The sequence below is a fragment of the Erpetoichthys calabaricus genome, chromosome 1 (assembly GCF_900747795.2).
Source record: "Erpetoichthys calabaricus chromosome 1, fErpCal1.3, whole genome shotgun sequence".
NCBI lineage: Eukaryota > Metazoa > Chordata > Cladistia > Polypteriformes > Polypteridae > Erpetoichthys > Erpetoichthys calabaricus.
Window position 1 is genome coordinate 57,553,587 of NC_041394.2, and position 27,011 is coordinate 57,580,597.

Below are 27,011 nucleotides of genomic sequence, written 5' to 3' on the forward strand. Positions count from 1 at the left end.
AGAAAAATGTACACTGCACAAGTTCAGTAATTACAAGTTTGTTTTATTGAATATGGACTGAATTCCATTAGAAATTTATAAAAAATTATAAAAGGCAAAAATGTGGCAATTCCTTCAATAAAGTACTGTTTTGAAACCTATATTGAAACTTTTAGCATTCATAAAAAGGCAATCATTCTTATATAATTAATACTTGAATCATTATACATACACAACCAAGCAGAAGAATGAACTCCAAATACAATGAGGCCATACACACACACAGCTAAGTGAGAGTGGGTATAACTGGCCTAACTGTTGCCAGAATCAGCCTCTATTTATCTCAATTGCTACTGGCCAATATGGAAAACAAAAACACGGTGTGTGTGGTATTTTAAGTACTAGTTTACTTAGTTCTTACCATAAAAAGACATTACACTGATAAAATGCCTACTAGTGAAAGAAAAGAGACCATCTGGGCCAGCATGCCAGAGATATAAAAGCACAAAAGATACAAGCAAAGAGAATTCACAAGATATGCAAAATGGCAAAAGGTTGGCAAAAGTTTTGAATTTCTTTTAGGATAGGACATGGAGCAGGAGTATTGTAACTAAGAACCCAGAGCTGGGAAAAAAATAAGTGAGAGGTGAAATACTTTTGTGTAGTAAACATTTTTAAAGGCAAAGGTATAGTCAAATCAAACACTCATCTGATTTAGCTTGTTTACTGCTCTCTATACTTTTTGAAATTTAGAAACTTTTCATTTCATTGTTTTTGAAAACATCTTCACTTTACATTTTCTTTCTCAAAACAATTTTTATTACATTTGCCTACAACCTTTGTACAGTATAATATAAAAACAAATTGCCTAAAAATAAATAACTTTATCAGCATTAAGTATTTTACCAGATCACTTTCAGTACAATATTTATTTGGGCTAAGAGCTGATGGCACATACTGAACCTCTCAAAGGACTTTGTAATAGATGGGTATCACATCCAGTGTCCATTTTTTACCAGTTACCTATTCTCCCACTGGATGCAAAGTTATAAATGAATATGGGCTTTAAGAAAAATTTTTGTAACTATTCTATTAAAGTGCTATATAAATGTAAAGAATTATTATTAATCAAACACAACCCTCATTTAATTAATGCAAAATTTAAACTAGTTTTTTTGGCCTAAACACCAACCATTTTAAAGATTTATTTCAATTATTTTTTATCTGACACAAAGCAGAAACATAACAGGAAGACATTTCAATATGCACATATCCAACCCTACTCTCAGTTGCATGCAGTCAATTTAGAAACAACAATTAGCTGAACATGCTAGTGTTTCGATAGGCGATTCACTGTTCTTTAAAGTTCATTTAAATTAGACCATGCTAGGCTTTCATTTTTTTTTTTGTCGTAAATCTTCTACATAAATGTAGTTCATTAATCATTTCAAATGTTGAATGCTTTATTACAGCACAGCTTAAGTACACATTTGCTCTTACCTTAACCCTTAACATACCAAGCCTAAGTCGTCAATGTTGATTACCAAGCTGGGGTCTTCTGAGGACCCCATGTTTTTTTTTATTTCTCAACTGTTTGTTGTGGAAGTTTACTCAAATTAGGTTTTTTTGGTGTCTGAAAATATATTTCAGTTATACAAGCATTGTGAGCATCAAACATTTTGTTTATTTCAACAGTAGTCAGCTGATAGTAGTTAGTTCTTCATAAAATTGCATACTCGTTTTTGTAAATCTGAATACATAACTTTAACAATACAGTGTGTAAATTTTCATATCTGATTACATGGAGGTGTACATTTTTCTATCTGATTATATACAGCATAATGTTCATGTAAAACCAGTTATATAATTTCACAAAAAGAAATGTACACATTCATTTGTTGCCATCACTACAATCCTTAGCACATGTCACGGTTGTGCTGGTCTTCCTGTGTCTCTCACAGACAAAATGTTTGCATTCACGTCAGACTGTGTTGACTTTCCTGTCTTTGCTTCTGGGACAGTATGAGCATCTTCCCCTCTTGTGGATCTGCTGCTGCCCTGATGTTGATGGTGTGCTTTGAGCTGCAGTGTTGTGCACAACAAATACTCCCGCAGCTTCAATAGCTCTGACAACTGGAAGATGGAGACCATTTGGATTGCTTGCCCTCCACAGAATGTTGGGTTTTGTCAGTTCTTTGCCTAACTCCAACAGGAATCGATAGCTGCGATTTTTATGGCAATAGTTCCAGTCTTCGTTTTTCGACATCCAAATTAGGAAAGCATTCATGGCTCCAATATCAAGCATATTCATGAAAAGTCTCAGAGGCCATCTTGAGGTACGCCTGGCACAAGAATATTCTGTTACCAATTTGTCTGCATTGTCCACTCCGCCTTTGGTATGGTTGTATTCAAGTATCACGTTGGGCTTCTTGTGACTTTCACTGGATACTGAATCATCAAGAAATTGAGTGGAAAGTACACAGACTCTTCTGTTTTTCTTTGGGACGTAGCTGACCACAGCTACTTCATCTGAGAAGATGAATTTTGATGAAAGAAGGTCTCTACCTTTTGCAGTTTCCATGTCAGGCTTTTTTGCTCTCAATGTTTCCGTCATAGTAATGTTCTTCTGCAGCAAAAATTCTGCAGTTGGCACGGATGTAAAAAAAATTGTCCGTAGACACACCTCTTCCAGATCCAGCATCCGAACAATGTCATCATCTGAGCTTTGTCGGCGGGCCATTTTTCAAAATTTACAGTGTTCACATTCTTGTAAAAAACAAGAAATAAAGCAATCCTAATTTGTAACGTAGTATACCAAGCGGGTGTTTTTTTTTTACATTTTTTTGAATTAATTATATAATATCCATTATATAATGTCTAATTATACCCTGTATAATATCTAATGTGGGAAACAGCCCGGACACAGACAGACGGACACGTTCATGTCACCCAACACACGTTTATTTACAGTTTATACAATGTTTGAACACGCACTACCCAGTGCCGCAGCACCAATCACCCCAAAAGTCCATGCCAACACACAATGCCTTTCCTCTCTTCAGGCCGCCTCTTTCCTCTCCCAGACTTCGTCCTCTTCCACCCGACTCCAGCCCTGAATGAAGGGAGGCGGCCCCTTTTATAAGCACCCGGATATGCTCCAGGTGTTTCCCGGTAATCTTCCACCGACACTCCCCAGTGTGGCGGAAGTGCCGGCTGCATCCCCGGAAGCACTCCGGGTGTCCCTGCTTCTCTTCCCCCCAGCACTTCTGGGTGTGGCGGAAGTGCTGAGGTCCAGCGCTGCCAAGGCATCCGGGCGCCCCCTGGCGGTGACCACGGGCCCCTACGGGGTTGAGCTTCAATACTCTGTACCCGTGGCCCCCAAAGCAACCAGGGCGGTCACCCCCTCGTGGTCTGGAGGAGGCACAAGCCCTCCTCCGGTCCTCCTGGGCGTCCCGGCTGGGTACCACCCCCAGCCGCGTGCCACACTATCTTATACTGATCAGGGACATATACAAAAATCAAGAATAAAGTGGTTGTTATAGTTACGGGAAAATCACCAAAAATCACTCTCTGGGGTCCTCCGAGGACCCCCCTTGGTATGTTAAGGGTTAATTCTGGGAAGGTAAAAATCATAACCAAGACATAGTTTATTAACAATTATATCACATGTATTAGGAATATTAAAATTTTATAAGATTATAAATTCACTTTTTTCAATTAGGCAAGAAAAGACTGACTGGTTAACACTACATGCAGCAATGACACAATGGATTAATGATGTTCAATCCCAGCTTTCATGTATAAAAGTTTATATTCTTAACTGCACATCTATTTCAATTAAAAAATAATTCTGCTTTCTACCTACATTTTGTCAATGAAGCAATTTCCAACTTATACTGTTAAATCCCAATGTAAAGTCTCACTAATCTCGCTTGCTAAGATTTTGCTCTATTATTTACATTCGAAATGTCCAGGTTTTTAAAGCCACTTGATCTGATATAATAACAGAATTAAATAATGAAAATGTATAGCAAAAAGTGATTAGTGTGTATTAAAATCATAAAAAGTATTACTCACAAATTTTAGTCTATACTGAAGGAAGATAGTACAACCAGAAAAGTCTAATAAAAAAAAAGTAATTTAATAAGAAGTATTAATCATTAGCTGTAGTGAAACAGTGGCAATTAAAAAAATATATACTTATTGCTTATGGGTATTTGGATTCAAAAATTTCCTAATTATAAGGCACAAAATGGGATTCTGCTAATAGCACTAATAAACTGTAGTAAGCATTCTAAGTGAACAGTCACTGAAATAGTTAGGTAACATAGGTCTTTAATGATTTTTAGCACACATACAGACACAATTCAATTTTGTTATTCCAGAACAGTTTATTTTTCTGGATGAATATCAACCTGTGCATTGAATAAGGCTATGGTAGTGACATCGTAGGATAACTACAGTGTATTTCTTTAGGCTGTATTACAACAATCACTGTATGTGATGTACTTATAGTAGGTACAACAGTCATAATCACACCAAAATAATAGTCATAAGAGATTAAGAAATAATGGTTACCATTAAAAAAACATTTTACTAATTATTCCAACCAGAAAACATGAAAAGCCAAGACATACAGCCTTGTATTTAAAATTTATTGATTCATGTTACAAACATTATGTGAAATAGCATTTAAGCTGATAAAAATTATGTAACCTTTCTACTTTTTTACTTTAATCAAATTAATATTAATTTAATGATACAAATTTCTCTCACAATGGTTCAGGTATGCCGAGCTAATCCCTGTCCCTCACTGAATGTTCCTGTTTTCCCCTTCATGTTCACATTTCATATTACCCAACAGCCAGGGGTGGTCAAGTTAAGCTCTACTATCTCTAAAACAAGTCTTTCCTCTCATAAATATCAGAATTACTATTTTCAGTACACTGTTTGACAGGAATGTAAGCTTCTCCATCTGTCTTTTCCAATAATTTTTTCTTAAGTGCTATTGTCATGGTACACAATGCCAACAACTAATCTTTGCATGGTGCTCAAAGTAGATCCTTGGCAGTCCCAAAAAAAAAAAAGAAAAAACAAAACTTAAAAGCACTGTATGGTCTGAACCATTTATATAGTCTTCGCAAAGTAAACATGAAGTCACCTCAATGTCTGAAAACTCCAAGATTGTCTTTCAACTTGAGGTGAATGTTACAGTCTGGTAATAATAATGTCACCATTTAATTTTTGTGAACACGTTGATGTTTTTTAAGGTGTCCAATAATACGAAATTTTTTGTCGCAGTTAGTACATTGGTATGGCTTCTCTCCAGTGTGAATCCGTATATGTTTTTTAAGATCACCTGATACTTTAAAACTCTTCTCACAAAAAGAGCAGTGGTAGAAAGTCTGACCTGTATGAATCCGCTCATGAACTTTAAGGTTGCCCAGTTGATTGAACCTCTTTCCACATACAGTGCAGAGGTAAGGAGCTTCACCTGTATGAATTCGTAAGTGTTTCTTTAGATCTCCCACTTGCCTGAATTCTTTTCCACATTCCTTACAAATATAAGGGCATTTTTCAACATGAATTTTTTGGTGCCTTTTCAGAACACCAAACTCCAGAAATTGCTTGCCACATTCCACACAATGATATGGAGTGTCACCAAGATGAATTCTTTGATGTTTCCTAAGGTTTCCAGATTTACTGAATGTCTTCCCACATTCAGAACAGTGAAAACGATTGTCACTTAGATCAGCACGAATAGTATTCATTTCATTTAAATTCTGTGTACAATCCGGACTGGTATACAGTGTCATAATAGCATGAAATGATTCATTATGTATGTCCTTCAAATGGTTCCATAGATACTGTTGTGAAACAAAGGAGATCCTGCATCGAGGACATGGATAGGAAAGATGATCTTGTTCCACAGTTACTTGATTTCATAAAGAGACAAAAACAGAAACACAAAGAAATATTAATTATTATCTACATTAGTACTTTAAAAATGTTCATTAACAAGGATCTAAGTAGCCCCAAAAGCTTTTGTTAAAGGCTTTCAACCAATCTGTTTTGTCCAAAAATTTAACTCTAAAATGTCTCCATTGATCAGAAGAATTAGAGCATGGACTGTACCTATATAGCAAAATGTCATTGAAAAGCTGAGAAACATCTGATATAGCAAAGAAGAAATACTGGACTTAAAAAATCCAAATATGTAAACCAATTAAATTGCAAGAAACTGAGCAAAAGGAATTAAAAATGGCTGAATACCACCAAAGTAAAAGGGGTAAAAAAAATAGAAAAATTAACTCACCTGCTGAATCTAACAGACCTCTGATTAAGTGGACATTTAAAAATACACACTGCCGTGAGCACATTCTACAGTGGAATTCTTACTTAAATCTCTCTGTTAGACTAATGACAGTAATATAATATCAACATCAAAAGGTCAGAATTCTTTAATGATGGTACACAGGATATTACTAACACAACATGCAATCAAAAACTGTCCTGTTCTTTTCTAAACTATTATTTTACAGCACAATGGAACAGATTATATTATTATAATTCAAGATGCAAGTGAAGAGGAGTACAAACGTGACAAATTTTTCTATTTTTCAAGAGAAGTACAAACAAGTTGGAAAATGTAAGAACGACGTAACATTCAGGTGTGTTCAGCGACCAGCTTAACAGATATGAATGTTGGGGGCATTTCACATTTTTAATTTACTTCATCCAAGAGTCAGTTATTACATTTCTGTTTATTAAATAGTTTTCCAACAATGAGTCATATTCAAAAGTATTAGCAATAACAGAATGCAATAATGTGTGTTAGTGTACTACATTAAATACACGATCCATATTAGCACTTTACAATGGAGTTAAAAATGGAGCACAAAGAGGCTTATGGTGGCTCAATAGCTTTAGTACACACAGCAGATTTCAATTTAAGTGATGTGAAAATGGCACTGATTCATGTGTGTTAGTGGTGGTGGCTCTCTGACTAATTGTTGTTCAAAATTTTCTTAACCTCCTAGGCATTACATTTTTTTCTCAAAAAAACATGTAGAAAGTATTGCATTTTTTGGCTTGAAAACTTACATTTTTATTAACTCTTTCAGAGCAGATGTAGACTTCTGTCAATATTCAAGGGTAGAGGACAGTAATCAGCTGTAAACAATGTTTTAGTTCAACTCTCTTTGGAAAGTTGGCTTTGTTGATTTGATCTCGATTTCCTGCGCATGCATGAGTGGTGAAGAGCAAACAACCTCCAAATTGGCATTGACATTTGGCGAGACCAAAAGGAATGCGAAAAGCAAATTACTCTGTGGAGAAAGTTTTGCACATCATTGCTGAATCGCGTTCTGACTTGTTGGACTCTGATTTTAATGCAAATGATCTGGAGATCGAAAACGAAAGTGAGGTACCATCATCAGCTGATTGTACTGCTGAACACAATATGTCTACAGCAACGTTTACCTGGGAGTACCGGCAGTTACGATGACAAGAAGTAAACAGCCACAGCAACAGACATTTTATTTTGATTTGTGTGTGAAACCACTGCTTTGTGTGCTTTTCTGAAAATTAAAAGAGTTAAATCTCATCTGTCTACTGTAAAATGTTCAAAACAATGAAAAGTACAAAGTCAGAAGAGTACAAAGTACAGTAATGATACAAATAATAATAATGATGAAGAATAATAAGAAGAAGAACAGTACAATGAACATATGCGAGTGAGTCATTTTTGGATTCACCAGAATCACTTTTAGGTTTCACTGACCATTTGAATTTCACTGCCTTTAAGACAGATTCACCTCGCCATCACTATTGAGGAGAGGCATTTCTTACCAGATGCCATTATAAGATTAGGAGAAGACGCGTCTACACTGTTGCCCACGTAATGCTCGGGCCTGATGCTTATGTAAGACACATCTATACCACTGCCCAAGTAGCACTCAGCACTAATGCTGTTGGCACTTTTACAGCTCGAGTAATCCTCATGTCTTACGTGAGATACACCTATATAGTTGCCTGAATTGCATTCAGAACTAATGCATTTAGCACTGTTTTACAGGCTGAGTGATGCTCTGGTCTTAACGCTAAGAAAGTTAAAAAATATTTTTTTGAAAATATACCCAATAGAGTAGTATCCTGTAAATAGCAATTGAAAAAATATCTATTAATACAAAATGGCCAATACTAGCATAAAACCAATATCAATATTACCCTATGAAAAGAGAAAAGGAACTGAAATAAGTTTCCGATCTGGCTATATTAGTTAAAATACAGCAATTCCTTAAAATTATACAAATAAGTAAGAATTTGGAAAGGAACCAATTTATTGTATAAATGGGACTATGAAAGGTACATGATGGGCAAGAAGAGAGGAGCTTGACATGATTGTTTGTATATATCTAAGACTGAAAAATCAGGGGTTGGGTGCCAGAGGTCAGGGTTTTAAGACTTGGAAGCCTCCCTCAACTTGAAGCCACTGTCCATTTTTACACCTGTCCAATGTTTACATTAGTTAGGGGAGCTGCACCTTTCTCAGGTTATTAACTATTTCAAACACCATTTACCTGCATGTTGATAATGTTGGTTCTATACAATAATAATCTGCAGAAAATAATGTTCAATAAATTCAATCTTTTATATGCTTACATAATTGCTTTCCCATTCCATTTATTTCCAAAGAAGTGACTTTTTTGTACTCTATTAGCTAACATACCTAAAGCAGCAGGAGAAGGGTGCTTCTGTGTGAACTGTTTGCGTGCTATGCACAGTGTCCAGTTAGCTTGCAGTGGGCATTTGAGTGGCTGTCTAATGAGTTCAATTGGAAAATATACAAAATATATAATTTCAAAAAACCACCCTCAAGGTAAAATTGAAACAAACTAATTCCTGGCTGAAGTTGCACAGATGCACGTTTTAAGGTGGACAAGTTCACAAATTCGCCACGGCTTTTCAATTGGAAAGAGAGGAGGTTAGAAGTGTGTACTGATACAGCACGTTGCTGCTCCCACCACATGATGAATCACCTCAGGATCCCAAGCGCAGTCGTGCAATGGGTGGCACCTCAGCACTCCACTATTTCAAACTGAATGGAACAGTGAGAGGTGTGTTTTTTTTTTTTTTTTTATATACAGTGGCTGGAGTGCCAATCCTGTCACCAACCCCCAAATTTTCCCTGCAAGTTGGAAGACCTGCTTGCACAGCTGGATTTAGGTTAATGTCATACCCAGGATGGAGCAATTGCAGGTTAACACCCTTGCTCAAGGGCCCAATGGAGTGGAAATCACTTCTGGCATTTATGGAATTTGAAATTTTGAAAGTTCAAAACATTTTATACGGCACAATCTGTTTGAGATATCTAAATGAAAATTTAACTGTCTCAACAAATTTCTTTGAAGAATAACTATCCCACATCTCAACAAAATTAGTCCAGGTGGCTAAATTGTTTCATAAGGACAGACAGACATGGGCTTTCTCAATAGGTGTTTCACACATTATATGTGAACACACCTAAAAAGGGTTTAATGTCTTTTGCAAAGCAATATTTTGCCTAAAATATTCCAAATCTTGTTCCTCCCCAAGTAGGGGCTTATCAGAGTGTATACTTTATTTTTATTTTATTGTTCCATTAATTCTGCCATTTCTGTATATGCACAAGAAACTAGCATTCAATTGAGTTTGTTCAATTAATGTATTACAAAATATCCTTAAGTTTTACAGTTCTACACTGCAAAACATTACAAATATAAATACATAGAAGTAAAATGGCCATATATCAATTAAAGTTAACATATGTTGAAATTTTAAAACCAGAAATAAAGAGAATAGGGAGCTGACGGAAGCAGGACACTTGAATAAGCTTTAGTACCTTTTCATTTCATTTAAAACCACTGACTCTTAACATTAATATTCATTCAGGCTCTAGGAAAGACATATCCTATATCAGAATGGGAAATCTCCTAAGAGATTTTTGTAATACGTACTAGAAAAATAGCAAAACAGTATTCATTTACTTGATAATAATTGCAGTGCGTAGTGATTAAAGCTTTGGTAAAATTTATTTAAAATTTCCAGAATTCCAACTTTTGAATTAGAGCACATAATTATTAAAAAATAATAATAATAAAATTAAATGTATTACCAGGAACACAATGGAGACGTAGCAGCTTATTGTTCCTATTGCATCTTTATATTTACATGGCATGTTCAATGTTTACATGTTATTGTTAAAATGATGATGTTTAAAAATAAAATAAAATGAATAATAGTAATTGAAAGAATATGCGTTATATTGAATACACTTTTTAATTTTGTGTACACATTTATATTTCCATGATCCAAAAAATTTGGATGGTTATTTACATAAAATACTACTTCCAGTTGAATAATTTTTCTCAAATTTCATATATGTTTGCTTTTTATTATTATAAAATTCTATACAAAATTTGAATCATCTATCTGCAATAATCATAGTTTAAAGTACCACTTCCGGTTGCCAGAAGTGGCCCTAAAGTTGACAGGATTTCTTCTTTTTGATATAAAGCAGGTGTACAAAATCTCATTGACCTAGGTCAAAGTGTTTTTGAGTTATCGTGTTTACACATAGACAGACATAATTTCAAAAATGGAATTTTCTGACTCATTAGTTCTAAAATGTCAAGATTCATCAAAATCTTGACATTGAATTTTTTCATGATTCCTATACATTCTCTATATGATATACACAAGAAAGTAAAAACCATGGTATTAGTCTATAACTGCATACAGCCAACAAGGTTACCAATTACTGTAGCTAGCGAAACACTTTCTCATACATAAAGTAAAAGTGCACAAAAGCCAATATGTTGAATTACTAGGTTAAAACCACATACAGCAAGCAATGGCAAATATTAAACCACTAAAATAACCTGCAGAGGAGTTGAACTTGATAAGCCTGGAAACTGAATCCCTACAGCAGCCAAAAACCACGGTCCACGGCTATCCAGAACAAATGTTACATTTTACAATTTGCCAAACTTATTTTTACTTGGTTAATTTGTATTTTGGTAATTCTTATAATGTAAAACACATATTAAAGTATGGATATACATAAAAATGTTTTAAGGTATTGTGTTAGGATAGTGTTGTCTGGATTAGGGATGTCAAGATACCAGAATTTTTCAAATTCAAACAATTATAAATGTATTGTAGAACTGAAGAATTCCAGGATAATTCTGTATAATTATATTTAAACAAACTTTTAAAACATTTTCTAATCTGCTTTTAAAGTCTGTTTTTTCACAGAATCACTAAGGTTTGTAATATTTGAAAATGCAAATACTGTATAAATCTTGCATCACTAGCTGCTTAAAAATAAATTATTTAACATAAATCAAACTAATTCAAATTTCAAATGTCACAAATTTTGGGGGGTTTACTTTTCTAAAGTTTTCCCCTCCTTTCTATACAATTGTCCAAACCTTAAGGTTTTCCTGTATGAAATCAATCTTGTCAGTTTTTTACTTATTCATTATTTCAGAACTCTGGAAACAGCACAAAGCTTACAAAAGCATCTTACATGAGTGACCATATTTTGTTATTGCTTAGCCTATGTACAAATCCAGAATTAGAAAAATAACTAGACTGACATTACCTTTACTTATACTGTATATTTGAATTGTTCAGATTAATTGACATGTGCTTTTATTCATATTTACGGGGTTATACTCACGAACACAAGTTTGTCCTCAAAAAAAAAAAAAAAAAATTAAAGGCACAAATTTAAGCATTTGCTGATCACAATTATTTGTTCATGTTAACACAGTACATTGTTTATTAGTAGGGAGATGTGCTTTTAAGCATTGAATCACTAAATTAATTTTACATTAGTAGTAATAAATGGCGCACATTTCATCATTGGGGTAGAAAAGTCAAATTGCCACTTTATTGAAATTTCCCCTCATTTTTACTTGCTAGAACCATTTTTACCACCAACATTGTGCCATTTCCTCCCACATCCTATAGTTTTATATAAGTAATTGTGGATGCATGCAAGGTTTACTTTGCAATCCTGAACTGTATAATCTAGTTAAAAAATGACACAAACACGCATTTTACATTTGTTAATACAGTACTGTAGCACCACTTTTGGCCATTTTTATATGTAGTTTTAAGTTACTTTGTTTCAAGTATTACTGCCTTCCAAATTAATTTTAATTGTAGCACTAACAAAATTTGCTGTAGGAAACTAAACTATGAGAGTTATGAAAGGAGCAAGTATAATGCAGAGATGCAGAAAAAACCTTATTGGCAACTAGTAAGTGTATATGCTGCCAAGAAAAGCAAGTGTTGATTTACAGTCCATATACATCAGGTATTATATTGCGAACCCCGAGAATAGTTGTTTGCCCCAACTATCTCTTCAGTATAACAATAACTACAGTTAAATTTCAAACTACGTCAAAAATACAACCAGAGAAGGCAGCTCAAAATGCAACATAGGAAATTATTTCATACTGATTGTGCTAGTCAGGAACGCATTCAATAGAGGGAATTACAAATGAACTTGCAACAAATATTTTAAAAAGCAAAAACTACCAGTGCTACCTTACATGTATTTTATCGATACAACCTATATTTCTTTGTTACAGGTGATCCTGCAGTGTTGCCTTAAACAAGATGACGTGCTCTTTGCTGTAAACTGTTACTTGCTGGTTGACTACCCTGCTCACATGCCATTGGTAACTAAGAGACTAATAATACAATACTGGTTACAAAGTTTTCAAAACAAAAACCCATGTTGTTGTACAGCAGATGGTGAATATTTAATATTTTGTAACATTCAAGTTATCAAATCCATTTGTAGTAACTGTTAGAATATCCTTAATCTTCTTCTTTCAGTTGCAGTTCAGTTCAGTTGTACATGGTCCAGTTCCCCTTCAGTGACAGTGCAAAAGACAGTAAGTGTAACAGATATATGATTTAAGTCAATTAAAACCATTCTTATGAACAATTGAACAAGAGCAAAGTCTGTGTACACTAAGTGCCCAGAATGTTGACTTCTGAAATGAAACCTCATTGTATCCAATGTTCCAAGGAGAATTTTGAACTAGAGACATTTGAGAACAATTTCATAACTGGGGATGAAACAGATAAATCTTTATGGCCAAAAGTCCACACAACAGCTGAAACAATAGAAACATGGGGATCTTCCATAAGACAAATTCAAGTTCCTGCCTAGTGCTGTGTACAATTTATGATGTTGAAGGTGTAGTCTGTATTGACTGCATAGAAAACTACAGAATATACCAATTTCACAGTCAGAGAAAAAACATCAAGCAAAGCTGCCAATTATCTCTGTTTTGCTTCACAAAAAGAGGTCATACCCACAATATTAACCTGACCTGGTATCACAGGACTACTTCCAGTTCCCCAGTCTGAAGGGGAGCCTGCAAAGGATTCACGATGGTAATGAAGACATCAAATCAACTACAGAAGATAAGCATAACGGAATGTTTTGAGTGGCACAGAAACATTGCAAAAAAGCGTCACCTGCTATATTAAATTAGTCTTCAAAGGGTTTATGTTGGGGAAAAACTAATGTTTTGATTGGATTTTCGCTCGAGTCTGGCTCAGAAATTTTGGGGCATCCCTCTTATGCCCTAATGGAATACGAATGGAAACTGAAAGTTCTGGAACCACAACAATCTACCATGAGGTCATGTAATAAATACTTTTACCACTGAAATTCCTTGATGTGTGTTCAAAATTTTCGCATGGTGAAACATGGTGTACAGAACTTCTTGTCATTTTCATCTAAGCATTTTATATATATATAAATTTTGGTATTTTCAACACAAAATAGTAGATACAACCTTTTCGCTATTATTCAACAAAACAGAGTAACTAGTTCTATATACTGAGATTTAATTTTATTTGTTTTTTTTTTAAATTAGGGACCTGGTTAAGCAACAAATGACTGTAAAGCCATCTCTTAAAGCTATTCATTTTCTAAGCTATTTTCATATGGCCACAATTATTCAACCACCTATATTACAGATCTGCTTTTTAAGCACAATTTACCTAGCTGCATATTTTTGGGCTACATGAAGAAAACCAGAATGAATGGAGAACACAAACACAGCTAGAACTAAAGCTGTGGTACATGCATTTTGAGACATTAATATTAACCACAGTTGCAGGGTGTCCCCCTGATACCTAACAACAGAGCAATTTATTTTTAACTGGTTACTTACAGCAGGTGATGAATGTATTAAATAGCAGAAATGTATTTATTGTACTTACACAATATTTTGTTGTCTGATATTTCTACAACATGAACATGACCCAGCTCACTAACATCATTGGCATACAGACCAGATTCCAATTCAAGTTCAGCTTCTTCTTTAAATGGAGTAGATTCGTCTCCTTCGTCGTCTTCTTCTTGGGCTTCTTCTTTACAGGGGGATGAATCCAGTTCAGCATCAACATATTCTTGCTTAATTTTTACTGGCCACCAATTCACAGTTTCAACATCCAGATTTTTACAGATATTCTGTTGCACATGTTCCTCCTTAACACAACTGAGTTCCATCTTCAAATGTCAGCACCTGAGATTAAAAGGAATATTAAAACTTTAAAAAAGATAAATCATAATGAGGAATGCACACAAATTACAAGTATACAGGAAAGTAGCATTTCCCATTGAGCTACACTGGATATCCAAATGAACGGAGGATGGTTACATAAATGTGCAAGGAATTAATTAATTCTTGAAACAAGTTCACAAAATACTTGCATTGGCATAAGATAAGAAGCCAGCACATCACTTGAAAATTAATGGAGTGGCATGATTACTAGTTACTATTGCAGACAAATTTTAAATAGCTAATTGTAAAGAAATTGATAAAGGCTTGTGGATGAAGAAAACCGCTGCTGCAGAAATCGCTACCCTCCCATTTTGCACAGTCCTTCTGGTGGCTAATAACATTGCTGTGTTTGGGGGTAATGATACATCCATACCCTTCTCTTGTCTAGCAAAAGACTGCACGTGTCTTCTTGCATGAATTCTAAGCTTAATGCTATCCAACATTCAACACATATCTGGTGCCAGGTATACTAAAGTTCAGTTTAACTCTTCTTTCAGACTATTCTGAATGCTGACTAATTCAACTGCTACTACTGTATATGCTGATGGCTAGTTCTTCACCAGAGGAGGACTCAAATCATACATGCAAACAAAATATACTCTATATTTCATGCACTCATACTGCTTAAGGGGAAGGTTTCAGGAGTGAGGGATGTGGTCACATTATATTTCACATACATATTAACAGAAGTAGGGTAATGATCTTTATTTCTAAGCTAGAGAAAGCATGTTTAAATCTGGAAATATAAACAACTAAAGTTAAACTAGTTACTTGTTAGTGAAAGGCTGAATTGCCTAGTTATATATTAATAATTTTATTTATATAGCATCTTTCCCATGCTCAAGGTGCTTTCCATTAAAATATGTGTTAAATTTGCACTTCTAGTTACATATTAACAATTAGTTATTCAAATAAATCTATTACTTTTGAATATAACATATTTTCAATCCCACTGAACTGGGTACAAGGTATAAAAAGTCAAGGACAGGACAGGAGCCATTGAGGCCCACCCTAACGCATCCGCCAAGTCCATTTGCATTTTCTTAATCTCCCTTTCTTTTTCGTCTATCAGACTGTCCAGACTTCTAACCGCAGTTAGCAAAACCCACCCTCGCGTCTGCAAGCCCATTATGGGTTCCTTTGCAGACACCTGACATTTCTTAAGCGTGGCTAGCACATTCACTGGTGTTGGGGGATCCAAGCTCTGCCAATATTGTGCTAATCCCCCCCCCACATCTCAATTCTCTGGCGCAGTCTTCCCATACTGTTTCTTCCCAGCCGGGGAGAGGTAAAGGAGCTGCGCCAGGGTTTTTATCCTTTTTCTTAAACATCTCTGATTTCCTTTGCCTCACTTAATAGTTCAATATTTTACCAGATTCCCCAAAATCCTGCAACCGACTACGCCAAAATGTTTTAGTTTGGGAAAATGGTTCAAAGGTTTTAACAGAAAATAAGCAGGCAGGAATCAGAGAGGAAAGGTCCAATACTTCAATTGTTTACTTGTTCAAATATAGTATCAGTTACATACAATATAATAGCAATATACATGCAGATATAAGAATTGTACTATTGACTTACAGTAATAAATATATATATATATATATATATATATATAAATTATACTGTACTTACAGTAATATCAAAAGATATATGATTTATACTATTGACTTACAGTAATATATATATATATATATAAATTATACTATTGACTTACAGTAATACAGATATATGAATTATACTATTGACTTACAGTAATATCAGATATATGAATTATACTATACTTACAGTAATATCAAAAGATATATGATTTATACTATTGACTTACAGTAATATATATATATATATATATATATATATATATATATATAAAAATTATACTATTGACTTACAGTAATACAGATATATGAATTATACTATACTTACAGTAATATCAAAAGATATATGATTTATACTATTGACTTACAGTAATACAGATATGTGAATTATACTATTGACTTACAGTAATATCAAAAGACCCAGAGCCATCATCCTAGACCAGTAGACTGAGGGAGCCCGCGTGTCAGTCTCGTCAGAGGATCAACTCGTGAGCCTGGTCCAATACCGGGCGGTGTGCACGTTCCCCACGGTTGAGCTTCCGAAGAAACTGAGGGTGGAACCTTCCCTTATATACTAATTGAGTGTCCTTACCCAAAATGGCTTACGTGTAAGCAGTGTATACAGAAGTGATCAGTTTCAGCACACACCCTTCCACGGGACGCAGTATTGTTTTTCTTCTACTTGGCCCTCACTGAGATGGTGCCTAGTATCAGAAGACACACAATAACAAGCGTTGCTTGCAATGAAGCCCCTCGAAGTGAAAAACAAGTACATGGCCTTGACTGTATTCCCATAACATTCTGAAACTCTTTATGAGAAACAGGTTTTTGCACATTCTTTTGCTATCATCCCAGACATTCCAATCTTTGTAGCTGGTTTTGCACTGAAGCGACCAACCCCCCCCATCTTACTCCTTTATTTCATCCCTTCTCCTGTTACAGAGAAAACTTTTTTTATTACAATCGGTCCCTCGCTCAGCGCAAAATCAGCAACCTTGTCTGTTGTGCTCTGTTATTAATTCGTTTTAAAACACAAAACACATAGCAATTAAATATAGTCATTAAAGCAATAATAATAATATCTTGCCATATTTGCATATTATTAGTCCTTAAAGCCATTTGCATGTTATTTTTCTGTATCTGTGCTTGTAATATGTTAAAAGTGCATACAGTCCAGTTCATGAAACTTGAGACATTTAGCCATCGAGTGTCATTGCTAGCCGTGATTATCCAATCTGAAGCGGGTTGTTCCCAGTTTACTGTTTGCTGATGAGAGACCATGGACTGAGGTAACCACCTAACCATTTGGTCTGCCACTTTGTGAGTATGTCGTCCCACATTCTCAAGCTTGTTTGCAGTTATTTCATTATCTACGGTGTTTAAAGTTCCTAGGGTGGTGCCAACCCCTCCTAAGAAAGTGTCATACCATGCCCGTTTAGCACGCTTACACTGTGGCAACAGTGGAAACGTCACTTGCCATGTAACCTTAGTCCTTTTTGCTGTCATACAAACAAGTTTACATGTGTCTATTATTGGTTCTACATGTGACTGTCTCGTTATGGGGGTTCTAGTCCACACGGCTATATTAAGCATTGGTATAGTCCTGTTAATAATATCGGTTGCATTAATCCAGCCAATGGGCCCAGTCTTATTAGAGGTGTATTCGCCTGATGTTGCATTGACCTCGCACTGTACCTTGGAGCCGTTCCAGGGCCCCATACACCAAGTTACTTTCGACGTCCAGGTAATATTTAAGTTTTCAGAGCACTCAATCAGATACTTCTGTGGTTTTACCCACGGCACCTTCAAGTTCGAGGAGTAGATGGTGCACCCGTCACCAGTCGTAATGGTGAGGACATTGCAAGACTGATTCTCCGGACACGTGGTGTTCTCCTGACGTCTGGGCTTAGTGGAATTGTTCCACCGCCATCGGACCTGAGTCGTCTCTGTTGCCTCGCCTCCTAATGTGGTGGCTCCTACTTCATTCAGAACACCCCCAATTCTGTAAAACAAGAATACAGCATGTTGCACCCACTCCTCTCCTCCTCCTGAAACAGAATTTATGATTACGATACTACCTATTTACATTGTGTTAATTCTAAAAAAAAAAAAAAAAAAAATTTAACTTACACTTTAGCTTTACCCTTAACAATTTCGTGCTGCATGTTCTAATTCTTCAACGGAATATAAAGTCCTTCCTTTATTTTTCCCTTTTTCTTTGCCCTTGGCTTTCTTTCCTCCTTTCTTGTGTTTACTCTTGCGCCGGTTTTTCTCCTTATCTTAACATCACCCTGTGCATCAGCATAAAGTCTGCGACGCATCACGGGTTTAGCCTGTAGAGGCAGAGGGTCAATTACCGACCCTGCATCAGGTCCGTCATCATCCTCATAATCATCATCCCAAATGTTACCGTCCCATTTTTCAGGATCCCACTCATGGACATTAACTGCGGCTACAAACGCTTTGATCTTCGCAACATCCGGTCTGCGCTTCTTTTTCGCATTCACCTTGGCTATGCAAAAGGCTGCCTTTTCCGACATCCCCTCGGCTCTCTGTACCCGCGGCAATAATACAGCTACCTGGGATTCGGCCATTGAGGCCCACCCTAACGCATCCGCCAAGTCCATTTGCATTTTCTTAATCTCCCTTTCTTTTTCGTCTATCAGACTGTCCAGACTTCTAACCGCAGTTAGCAAAACCCACCCTCGCGTCTGCAAGCCCATTATGGGTTCCTTTGCAGACACCTGACATTTCTTAAGCGCGGCTAGCACATTCACTGGTGTTGGGGGATCCAAGCTCTGCCAATATTGTGCTAATCCCCCCCCACATCTCAATTCTCTGGCGCAGTCTTCCCATACTGTTTCTTCCCAGCCGGGGAGAGGTAAAGGAGCTGCGCCAGGGTTTTTATCCTTTTTCTTAAACATCTCTGATTTCCTTTGCCTCACTTAATAGTTCAATATTTTACCAGATTCCCAAAATCCTGCAACCGACTACGCCAAAATGTTTTAGTTTGGGAAAATGGTTCAAAGGTTTTAACAGAAAATAAGCAGGCAGGAATCAGAGAGGAAAGGTCCAATACTTCAATTGTTTACTTGTTCAAATATAGTATCAGTTACATACAATATAATAGCAATATACATGCAGATATAGGAATTGTACTATTGACTTACAGTAATATATACATATATATATATATAAATTTTACTGTACTTACAGTAATATCAAAAGATATATGATTTATACTATTGACTTACAGTAATATATATATATATATATATATATATATATATATATATATAAAAATTATACTATTGACTTACAGTAATACAGATATATGAATTATACTATACTTACAGTAATATCAAAAGATATATGATTTATACTATTGACTTACAGTAATACAGATATGTGAATTATACTATTGACTTACAGTAATATCAAAAGACCCAGAGCCATCATCCTAGACCAGTAGACTGAGGGAGCCCGCGTGTCAGTCTCGTCAGAGGATCAACTCGTGAGCCTGGTCCAATACCGGGCGGTGTGCACGTTCCCCACGGTTGAGCTTCCGAAGAAACTGAGGGTGGAACCTTCCCTTATATACTAATTGAGTGTCCTTACCCAAAATGGCTTACGTGTAAGCAGTGTATACAGAAGTGATCAGTTTCAGCACACACCCTTCCACGGGACGCAGTATTGTTTTTCTTCTACTTGGCCCTCACTGAGATGGTGCCTAGTATCAGAAGACACACAATAACAAGCGTTGCTTGCAATGAAGCCCCTCGAAGTGAAAAACAAGTACATGGCCTTGACTGTATTCCCATAACATTCTGAAACTCTTTATGAGAAACAGGTTTTTGCACATTCTTTTGCTATCATCCCAGACATTCCAATCTTTGTAGCTGGTTTTGCACTGAAGCGACCAACCCCCCCCCCTCTTACTCCTTTATTTCATCCCTTCTCCTGTTACAGAGAAAACTTTTTTTATTACACATGCAGACATAGTCATAATGTATTTTATGACTTGTGGTGGCCCTACAGCAAGCAGAACGTTTCTGCTTTGGCAACATTATTTTCAAGATGTAAAACTGCAGCTTGACACTGTTCACATCACTGATGTAACTTTGATAAGTAGTGATATTCAAAGAAACATCCATGTATGGATGTAAAAGCAATGCTTACACACGATAAGAAGTTTCAACTGTTTGATAACTTTCTTGATTATCACCATTTATTACAGTCATTTTTCTTTGTCATTTTTGCATTCTTAATCCCGGATTTTGTCTTGCATGTCTATGAACCATTATGTTTGTGTGTTGTTCAAATGCTCTAGAAGATTACTTCATGATTGTCACTGTGACTTAAGGTCTAGTGTTCTTATTCTTTGATATTTGATTGTCTTCTGTTATCTGCTTAATGCTTGGCCAACAGCACTGCTCTCTCTCTCTGCTATTATGGTGATTATCACTTGGTTTTGCAATCAGTTTGCTGTAAACACACAACTACATGTCACTTTGCCATCTTTTTCTTTATGTTAATAAACTTTAATGTTCAGTGATTAATAAACACATTATTTACACTTTATTATGAATTCTAAATACATTGTTCAGTGTCCTAATTGATGAGATCCTGGTCTGGCTAATAGAAAAGTGTGTGCATAAAAGTATCCAACAATGTGCTTGACACTCAGCAGATGCTGCTGCTCTTTTTCTTTTTGCCACTATGTTGGTTATCATTTGATTTCCAGATCACCTTGCCACATGTCACGACCACCAGGTTGATGCCATCTAATTTTTTTTTTTAATTTCCAGAACATAAGCTTACAATTAAGACCAAGATCAAGGTTCTAGCCCCAGTATCTTGCGAGTAATTGTGACAGACATTAGCATCTAAATACATTAATCAACCACAACATTAAAACCATCTGTGTAATATTGTGTAGGCCTCCCTCACACCACTAACACAGCTATAATCTGTCAAAGTATGGACTCCACAAGACCTCTGAAGGTATTCTGTGGTATTTGGCACCAAGATATTGGTAGCAGAACCATTAAGTCATGTAAGGTGTCAGCACATCCCGCCAAGTCAAAATTCTGAAATCTTTCTCACGTTTTCTCAAACCATTCCTAAACAATTTTTGCCATCAGGGAATACCCCTGCCATGAATGGGTATATGTGGTCTTCAAAAATCTTTAGGTAGGTGGAACATATTAAAGTAACATCCACATGAATGCCTGGACTCAAGGTTTCTCAGCTGAACATTGTCCAGAGCATTACACTGCCTCCACTGGTTTATCTATTTCCCTAAGTAAATGATGCACACGCACACGGCTGTGCACAAGATCTAAGACAAAACATGATTCATTTAACAAAGCCACCTTCTTCCATTGCTCCGTGGTCCAAGTCTGATACTCACATGCCCATTTTAGGTGCTTTTTGGGGTGTACAAGGGGTCAGCATCTGCATGTATTCTGACACCTTTCCCTCACAGCCAGTATTATGTTTTTCAGCAATTTTGTGCTCTTTTGTGGAATTGGACCAGACAGGCTAGCTTTCACTTCCTATGTGCATCAAAGAGCTTTGGACACCCATGACCTTGTCGCCATTTCACTGGTTGCCCTTCCTTGGTTACACAGTGTCAATAGCAAGATCTGAACCCACAATCATAGGATTTGAAGTCCTAGGAACAAAGCCTTAACCACTATAACACATCGCCAGCCAATTATATTAGTCTATAGGGTCTACAAATATTGATTATAGAAAATCATTTACTTAGTATAGTACTACTGATTCATCTAACAGCACTATAACTGATGCTCTAACTTGTCTTATGAAATTTCCTGGGCAAAGCCAGGTAACATAGCTGGATTAATATATATATATATATATATATATATATATATATAAATAGATACTCTACCTACAGCACTGGTGTACTGCACCACTTAAAATTCTACTAAAAAGAAAATAAATGAGGCAAAATATTTACTGACCCCCAAAACTCTAGAATAAAAAAAAGTAAAACCAAACTTCTGATTTTAAGCAAAAATAATTGGAAATTGAACAAGCTGCCCTCATTTATCAAAAGGAAAGTTGAACATAACATTGAATTTTCATGTGTTAGTAATAAAGTTGAGTAATAAACTTCCACTTCTGGGTAAAAAAATTCAGGACAATCGGATACTGCCATACTGAAGTAAAAGTAAAATATAAATCACAATAATTCAATAGAGGCAATGTTTTTGGTGTGTCCGCAGGTATAAATGTTGTTTTGCTAATATACAATTGCCATTTTTTCTGACGCAACCGTAATTTACACACTTCCAGCTTGTACAAACTGAATTCAACAAATCTAAACATTTTCACTTGTATATATTCCGCTATTTTAAATGAAAAACATTACATTAATGTGCACTGCAGTGTAGGCAAGTGTAGTAAAGAAGTTTTATTTTTAATAAACAGGCAAAGTACAAATTGAAATAATATTACGTGCTGATTTTCAACCCTAACCTCTGAAAAGCAAACTATTCCAATGACATCAATACGAGATATGAAGTATAAAATTAAACTCACACATCAATATATAACAGAAAAGTTGCATAAGAATTATAACGTAACATCTATCCATTTTCTGAATCCGTTATATCCAAGACAGAACTGGTGAAGGAAGAACGGACCTAACTGAACATCAACGAACACTGATAAGACACTTACCAGTAAGTCCACAAAGGTAACCCACACATATATGGACGGAAAATACAAATTGCATCATATCATTCCAGGCAGAAACTGAATTCGAACTTTACAACCATCTAATATTATGCAATGGCACAATCATAGTTCATACTTGGCTACTTATCTAGTTTAGAGTCACAAAGTGCTGATACACATCCTGGAAGCACGGAGTTAAAGGAAGTAACCAAATCTGAACTGAGTTCCATTACACTACAGGGCCCATGCTTACTGAAACAAATCAAATTACTGTGTTCAGGGGTCAACCACGATTAAAGGTCAACAAACAAAATTAAATTTTACAAATTAAAATACGGCTAAAGTGACAACGAGTCACAACTAGTTACGGTCAAATAACTCACAAAGAAAACCGTCATGATGTAACTGTTATGACAGTCTTGGGTGTGTACACTGCATTCGTGCCATTGTTTGCTTCATCACGGATTGTAACGGTGATCGCTGCTTCGTAATAGCGTTCGTTTTCTTCTGCGATGCGAAAGGCGCTATATAAAATAAAGCCTCGATTTCACTTACGCCACAAATTTTGAAGCTACATATCCGTACAATTCAGACTTGATCATGCGTCTTATTCCTATGCTTGTTCAATTTGAGGCTTTCTTGAAAAAGTACACCTTTGACTGATTTGCTAAATGGATGTAATGATCTGGCTCAGATCTCTAAAATGGGGGGTGTGCCAGGGGACAGACGCTTTATATTTTTGCTGAGGGGTGGGAGAGGGAGCTGCCACAGCAAGAAAGCTGAAATAGTTTCGGGCAAAGAGATAAGGATTCACACGAATGCACCATAGTTGTGAAAATGACAGCGTTTACGAAGAAAAGATTTGCAATTTTTTGTGTATTAAGTGACAAAGACTATATCGCATTCCTATGACAGCGAATTGCACCCATTATATTTTGCACGATGGAACAAAGCTTGGGCCGCAAAATTTTTGGACAACGTTATTATTTTCCTACAAAGCTGCACCTCCATCAACATGCTTTATTTGACTTCCTGTATGTCGTATACAACAGAGAAAATAGTGTATGCAACATGCCTTTTGAGCTTTTTTAATTGAATAAAAATAAAAACACATCGACCCGCATATGTTTTTTCAGCAGAATGTTACATGTCCTTTTTTTGGTATTTAGAAACATTTTAAGTAACAGCTCACCTACCTTTTTGTTTCACACTCACGTTTTATATGTGTTGCTATTTTTCCATTAAGACAAAAAAGGCGGCATTCGCTTACCTCGCCTTTCAAAAAAAAAAACAATCAAAGCCAAGAAGGTATCCCCCCTCTCTTAAACAGGCGGTATTGTCAAGGGTAGAGCAGCAAAAGAAAGTGACACCATTCTGGCTCAGCAGCAGAAAACCAGTATGCCGCAAATGGTGCAACGACAGAGCCAAGATGGCTGCCAAATCTCGCACAGACTCTGTGTGTGCAACTGGAAGCCGTAACGGACTGCCTTAATACGCCTGAGTAACATGCCAGGCAAAGAATGTTGCAACCGGCGCTCCGTCGTTCAGCCGTGACGTAATCAACATGGTGTCCTGCAGCCTCAGGCTTTTGTTTGCCTCCAGTGACAATTTTAAATGGCATATAGTGTAAAATATCTTAAATTGATGCCCAATAGTGCATCTACATGAAGATAGCTCCGATTTGCATTTCAAGATATTTTAGAAATTAAAGTCCAGGTATATGGAGATAAATGAAATGCATTTTGGGATAAATCTTTTAACATTTTCAAATCCAATAAAAATTTATTTGTCACAAACTGTTATACATAGTGCAGTATGTAGTGAAATAATATAAAAAAGGCAATAAATAGTAAATACTCAGTCCTGTAAATATCAATATGTACAATGGCAGCATTATAATCTAAAATATATAATGCAAAATGAAAGAGAAGGTATGTGATACGGTTTGCATATTTGCAGCTGGAATGAGAACGAGCTATCAAATGAGAACACCATCAACAGACATTTGGACATAAACCCAGCATATGCAAACTTAGGAAGAACATGTTCATAATAAATAAAATCTTTACAACCAATACCCCCCCTCCCCCCTCCCCCCCGTTCACACTGACTTAGCCCCACACCCCCCACACGTAACTTTTGCTATATATTGCCATTGATTCTTGTAAGCCTAAGCATTATCCTCTGATGAAGGCCCCTGGTAGGGGCTGAAAGCTCAGGAATAAAAACTATTTTATGATACGTGATTCATTTTCTCCCTTTGTATATATATATATATATATATATATATATATGTGTGTGTGTGTGTGTGTGTGTGTTTGTGTGCCCTGTGGTGGGCTGGCGCCCTGTCTAAGATTTATTCCTGCTTTGCGCCATTGTGTTGGCTGGGATTGGCAGAGCCCCTAGTGTTAGGATATAGCAGGTTGGATAATGGATGGATGGATGGATATATATATATATATATATATATATATATATATACTGTATATTATATTAAAAAATCCTGGGACAAGACAAGACTTTTTTCAAGAGATATTTTCAAGTCATGCCCTCCTGTCAACCATATTCAATCACGCACACGATACTGTTATCAACAGAAAAAATGAGTACACGGGCAATCCCAGCACAGAGAAACGATGAAGTCAAACGAATTAACACCAAAAATGACAATCGGTTACACGGCAAATTAGTTAAATGCGTATCAATAGACTATACTGAAACAGTTGGTGGTGATTGTGTGGAAGATGAAAACAACAACTTAAAATATCCCGAAGAATATCTATAACCATTAACACCGTCCTGTTTTCCACCGCACAAATTAATGTAGAAAGATGGATGTATCCAAGAAAGGTAATGTAGTACATCTCCAGGGGATAACATTAGACAACAAAGGAAATCTTGATATGCCATTTGTATTAAAACGTTAACAGATTCCTATTAGAATAGCTTTTGCAAAGACAATTAACAAATCCCAGAGCCAAACATTCGAAAAAATCATTGTATTTAAAAGAGAGAAAGAAACGAAATTCAATCACTGGTAGTTATACGTTGTGTTGTCACGATGAAGGTCCAAACACGGAATCAAAATTCAATGCGACATTGACAAAAATTTAATTTGAAAAATTAAGTTTTACAGTAAAAGTGTAAGTTTAAAAAGTATTTGCGTGTTAATTTCAAAGCCAAACAGAACGAAATCGTATTACGCAACGAATAACTCTTAACGCAACATGAAACATAATTTACTTTCAAATTATTATGTTTTACTATTTTTTAATATGGTTAATTACTTGTTGTAATATAAAGTAGTTAGTTCTATTATGCATATGTAACAATTCCCATGAAAATAACAATCTGTTTAAATTGTACATCCGCCTCCCCATAACACAAGTGGCAGAACCGCAAAGAGGCGAACGTGTTGCGCAGGCCCAGGGGCTGGCGAGCGAAGCGAGAGAGAGTACAGTATATATAAACTGTATATACAGGGCCATTATGAAGTCCCTGCATAGTTTTAAATTATTTGAACTTTAGTTGTTTGTATGACAAATATCAATCCATAAAGAACATTATGAAGTGTGATTCATTTATTTTATTTTAGTTTATATTACGTTTGTAGTAGTTTATTCATTTTTAATAGATGTAATAATTGGTTCATTACTCTGTCTTCAAGAATTATGCTTGAGCCATGACTTCAATAGAAGAGAAAATAAACGGCCCCTGTTGTTGGCTGAGCTAAAACCAGTCATCACGGTCCAAAGAAGATGTAGAACCCATTACAAGAAAAATGCACCCATACAAGTAAACCGCGTTCTTTAGAAGGATTGTGGGCTAGAGTAACTAACGTGATTCACATCTTCTACAACTCTGTGATGATTTTCTATGCTGTAGTTTGCTGGGCTGGTAAGATCACTTCAAGAGGGACCACCACATCCACAAACTACTTAAAAGGACAGGCTCAGTTATGGGATGAACTCTGGACCCCTTGGAGGTCATAGCAAAGGGGAGATTTAAAACAAAACTAAGTGCCATTATGAACAATGTTGCACATTCTCTCTCTGACACACAAACTCTGAGCACTTTCAGCCAACAA

The 27,011-nt window shown here is 36.0% G+C and overlaps 1 protein-coding gene across 5 annotated transcripts; it reads right to left on the reverse strand.

Moving 5' to 3' along the window:
* Positions 1 to 4,297: 4,297 nt before the first annotated feature.
* On the reverse strand, positions 4,298 to 24,342 carry LOC114642024 (zinc finger protein 239-like). 5 transcript variants are annotated; one of them, XM_028791024.2, is made up of 3 exons: positions 24,121 to 24,342; positions 14,350 to 14,582; positions 4,298 to 5,914 (listed from the first exon to the last, which is right to left on the reverse strand). In XM_028791024.2, exons 2-3 carry the CDS (start codon positions 14,564 to 14,566, stop codon positions 5,217 to 5,219), a joined length of 915 nt encoding a protein of 304 aa, XP_028646857.1. In that variant the 5' UTR covers positions 14,567 to 14,582; positions 24,121 to 24,342; the 3' UTR covers positions 4,298 to 5,216. The 5 variants fall into 5 exon arrangements, with proteins under 5 accessions (XP_028646857.1, XP_028646853.1, XP_028646854.1 ...); XM_028791020.2 differs by having other exon boundaries at positions 14,278 to 14,582; positions 24,195 to 24,341; XM_028791021.2 differs by having other exon boundaries at positions 14,278 to 14,582; positions 24,140 to 24,341.
* Between the last annotated feature and the right edge of the window lie 2,669 nt (positions 24,343 to 27,011).